This window comes from Cebus imitator, unplaced genomic scaffold (genome assembly GCF_001604975.1).
Source record: "Cebus imitator isolate Cc_AM_T3 unplaced genomic scaffold, Cebus_imitator-1.0 Scaffold128, whole genome shotgun sequence".
Classification (NCBI taxonomy): domain Eukaryota; kingdom Metazoa; phylum Chordata; class Mammalia; order Primates; family Cebidae; genus Cebus; species Cebus imitator.
This window is the reverse complement of record NW_016107443.1, coordinates 2,840,577-2,844,921: the sequence shown is the minus strand read 5'-3', so window position 1 is coordinate 2,844,921 and position 4,345 is coordinate 2,840,577. Positions and strand designations below refer to the sequence as shown.

The following is a 4,345-nucleotide window of genomic DNA, read 5'->3' as shown; positions in this document are numbered from 1 at the left end:
AAAAAAAATCCTTTCATCCTCAATTGTGTAAATCGAAAAACATGGCAAATAGAGAAACCCAGAACTTTGAGTCCCCCGTTATCTTTCAATTTCCCTGTAAGAATGCATCTGTCATTGGGTTTCTCAACCTCAGCCCTGCTGATGTTTTGGGCTGGATAATTATTTGCTTGTATGGGGGAGGGGAGATTGTACTGTGCATTGTAGGATGTTTAGCCACATCCCTGGTCTCTGCCCACATCACTGCCCCCTCCTCAAGTTGTGACAACCAGAAATGTTTCTGGTTTCTGGTTGTCACACTTTCTGATTGCCACTGCCAAATGTTCCCAGTAGAGAACCACTATGTTAGATGATGATACTTTATTTCTGTCATCTAAGTATGTCCAAATCCTGGTGTTTGTGGAAAGGCGATTTATTTAAAACAAGTTTACTTAGAAGTTTATTTAAAATAAGTTTAAAAGAAGTTTATTTAAAAATAAGTTTAAAAGAGGTTTATTTAAAATAAGTCTACTCAGAAGTAAAGCTGGTAGAGTACAGCCCAGCATTAGTCAGCTGTATTAGTTTGCTAGGACTGTCATAACAAAGTACCATGTACTGAGTGGCTTAAACAACAGAAATTTATTTTCTCATTGTTCTGGAGGCTGAAAGTCTGAAATCAAGCCTCAACAGGGTTGGCCTCTCTCCCGGGCTTATAGATGGCTACCTTCCTGTTCACGTAGTGTGCTCTCTCTACACCTGAGACCTATTAAATAGTATCTTCTTGTAAGGACACTGGTCAGATAAAGGTCCACACTAATGACCTCATTTCAATTTAATCACCTCTTTGAAGACCTTATGTCCAAATACAGTTACATTGAGTTACTGGGGATTAGAACGTGAACATACGAATTTTGTGGGGGACACAATTCAGCCCATTAACATTGAGTTTAAGTCTTTTCTCCCCTCCCTCCATTCCTTCCTTTCTGTGTGTATTGAACACCTATTATGTGCCAGACATTCAGCTAAGTGGGGGTAATGGTAAGCAACAAACATAGTCTCTGCCCGGTAAGGTTTACAGTGAGGTAGGACAGACAGATATTTAGAGTAATAACAAGTGCCGGCCAGGCATGGTGGCTCATGCCTGTAATCCCAGCACTTTGGGAGGCTGAGGCGGGCAGATCACCTGAGGTCAGGAGTTCGAGACCAGCCTGGTCAAGATGGTGAAACCCCCGTCTCTACTAAAAATACAAAAATTAGTCGGGTGTGGTGATGGGCACCTGTAATCCCAGCTACTCGGGAGGCTGAGGCAGGAGTATAGCTTGAATCTGGGAGGCAGAGGTTGCAGTGAGCGGAGATTACGCTACTGCACTCCAGCCTGAGCCACAGAGCGAGACTCCGTCTCAACAAAAAACCACAGTGCCATGCAAATATTATGCTTTGGTAATGGATGACGGGAAAGCCTTGCCCTTCCCATCAGGTTCCCAACCCAGCTGGGCAAATGCAAGGGCTGCGTTATGAGCTAACTGGCTGGGCGTGGTGGCTCACGCCTGTAATCCCAGCACTTTGGGAGGCCGACGCGGGCGCGGGTTGAGGTCACGAGTTCAAGACCAGCCTGGCTAACATGGCGAAACGAATACAAAAATTAGCCGGGCGTGGTGGCACATGCCTGTAATCCCAGCTACTCAGGAGGCTGAGGCAGGAGAATCGCTTGAGCCGGGGAGGCGGAGGCTGCAGTGAGCCGAGATCGTGCCACTGCGCTCCAGCCTGGGCGATGGAGCGAGACTCCGTGTTAATAAAAAAAATAATTAAAAAAAAAAAATTGAGCTAACCATGAGGTTAATGAGTCAGCCACTTGTCAAACAGGGAGACGCGCGTTTGCTACAAAGCAGCAGAGGTCTGGCCTTAGCCAGCAGCGGGCGCCACCTCAAGCCGCCCTTTTCTATGACGCACAGGCCCTCCCCATCCCTTCCTGGCTCCGCCTTTTCCCTGCTTGTAGCCCCGCCCCTCGCATGCTCTCCGGCTTGCTGCGCACCCTCCAAGAACTCGTCTCTCTCGGCTCTAACAATGGGGGGCGAGGGGGAGGTCCGTCAGCCACGCCTGCGCCATAAAGCCTAGGGGCGGGCCCAGCCGGCGGTGGGAGGCGGGGAAAAGCGACGCAACCAGCAGCGACGCCATTTGCTGCTGCCGAGCGTGGGCGCAGGCGGATCTCTTAAGACCTAGGTCGCGAGCCTCTCCCGCGCACGCTGCCTGGCCTCCAGCACCTGCTTTATCCTGCGCGCTCTCTCGTGTCGCCCCTCGGAGCAGCAGCCGCCGCGACCGCCGCCACCCGGAAAGAAGTCAGAGACGCCGCGAGGTCGCTGCCACCGCCATGCCCAAGAATAAAGGTAATGTCGCCTGGACCCCCGGACCAAGGCTCTACTCGGCAGCGTCTCCCAGGTCCTGCCCGTGGATTGCAGGTCACCCAGGCCGCAGTGACCTTTTTTCCTTCCCGGCCTGTCTGCCCGCGCCTGGGCGCCCCGCACCCGACTCTGAGCTCGGGAGAGGATCTGGGAAGTTAACTCCTGTTGCCCAGTTTGGCCACATTGGGGTGGAGCCGACGCCATTTTTGTAGGGCCTCCTGCGGGAGAATGTGGGCTTTTTCTCCTGTTTCGCGCCAGACTGACCGCGACTTGGTGGGGACGGTGGTGGGAACCCTCCCCGGGGCGGCCTGGGCTTAGTAGATAGGCCCTTTGGCCTTCCCGGGCACGAAGGGTTAATCCCTGGAAGCCGTACTGAACTTTGAGTGATGCCTGCATTCGAGAGCACCAGGTACTCTTGCATGGGTTTCTTAATGGACAGTTGTTCAGTATTGTTGAGGCTACTCGCTGTTCCTTGTGAACAGTGGGTGAAACCTTGATACATTTCTGAGGTCCATCTCTAGAGATTTACTCTCTCCATCCGTTTACAGGGCTTATTTTTGTTTGCAGAAGACTTTTCCATATTTAGCCAAGTTTTTTGCTTTTGCTTCAGATCATGCATATGTTGTGAGAATACAGACCTTTAAGTTTCCTCCTTTCTGAGGCTAAGCCTTCACAAATGATCAGACTTGAGGATAACTTTATTTGGGATTTCCAAAACGGAAGGCCTAATCTAAAAATAAAAATAAAATAAAAATAAAATAAAAAAAAAAAAAAGCAGAACACTCCTAAATAAATTACTTTTAGAAATTTACATTGTTCCTGTCATTTTTAATAGCCTTATAATTTGTTGAAGAAAAATGTGCAAATAGATACAGGGAAACTACTGTATTTTCCTACAGGAGAGGAGCATATTTCATAGTCCATAAGTAGTCTCCTTTGACTATTCATTCTTAGGAATCCCTCCCCTGACGCAGGCCTACTTCTGCTCTCTTTCCTACTTGACAGCTGGCTCTAGGGATTCTACCTCATTTCCTCTTTGTAGCCGTCACTTATTACTTTATCCCTTAGGGTACTTGGTCGAGATTCTGTGCACAAGTTGGTGTAGTCCTCTCAGGGCACTCCACCTTGCTGCCTTTAGAGATCAAACTTGCAGGTCCTTTGTGTAGCAAGGATTTTCACTGCTCATGATTTCGGAAAAGATGGAATTAGAAACAAAAAATTTTTAAAGCCTTACTGTTTTCTTCCATATAATCCTTTATTCTCTCTGAGGTGGTAAGTGGATCACTGCCATCTTATTCTCACCTTTATTTCTAGTAATAAGATTCCAATTCCCCCACTAAACTGTAAACTCTAAAAGGCAGGAATAGTATCTGTCTTAATCACATTGGATGCTGACACTTCACACTTAGTAGATGCTCAATAAATATTTGTTGGTTTAAGTCATCTTCCTCCTGTCGACTCCACCCTTAGGTAAATAATAGGTTCTGCTTTGGTTCCAAGAGAATAGGACTTCTACATTAAATCACATCTAGTTCACTAGCCTCATGTCTTGCTTAAGAAGGAGGCTATCTGGGAATTTCTCTAAAACAACTCTGGTTTAAAGAATGTTGATGTCATTTTAATTTACACTCAGACCTAGTCTCATTCATTCAAAGAGAATTTAAAGAACATCCCATTACATGGCAATAAAATATAGAGGAGAATGATCAGGGTATGCTTAATTCTGATAAGTTAACAAGTACCAAATCTTTTCTTAAATAACATTTGAGGCATACAAAAAATATAGCTAACATAGTGAACCTGGGAATCCAGTACTCTGAATTTAAGAATTACAGTGCAAGGCTGGGCGCGGTGGCTCAAGCCTGTAATCCCAGCACTTTGGGAGGCCGAGGCGGGTGGATCACGAGGTCAAGAGATCGAGACCATCCTGGTCAACATGGCGAAACCCCGTCTCTACTAAAAATACAAAA

General features: G+C 47.0%; 1 protein-coding gene across 1 annotated transcript in view; it reads left to right on the top strand.

Moving 5' to 3' along the window:
* The first annotated feature begins 2,059 nt into the window (after positions 1-2,059).
* The window catches only part of EIF1AX (eukaryotic translation initiation factor 1A X-linked), a 14,868-nt gene continuing 12,582 nt past the window's right edge, over positions 2,060-4,345 (top strand). Inside the window, exon 1 of the mRNA XM_017540671.2 lies at positions 2,060-2,360. Within this exon, the coding sequence (XP_017396160.1) occupies positions 2,345-2,360 (16 nt within the window). The 5' untranslated portion in view covers positions 2,060-2,344. The remainder of the gene's footprint in view (positions 2,361-4,345) is intronic.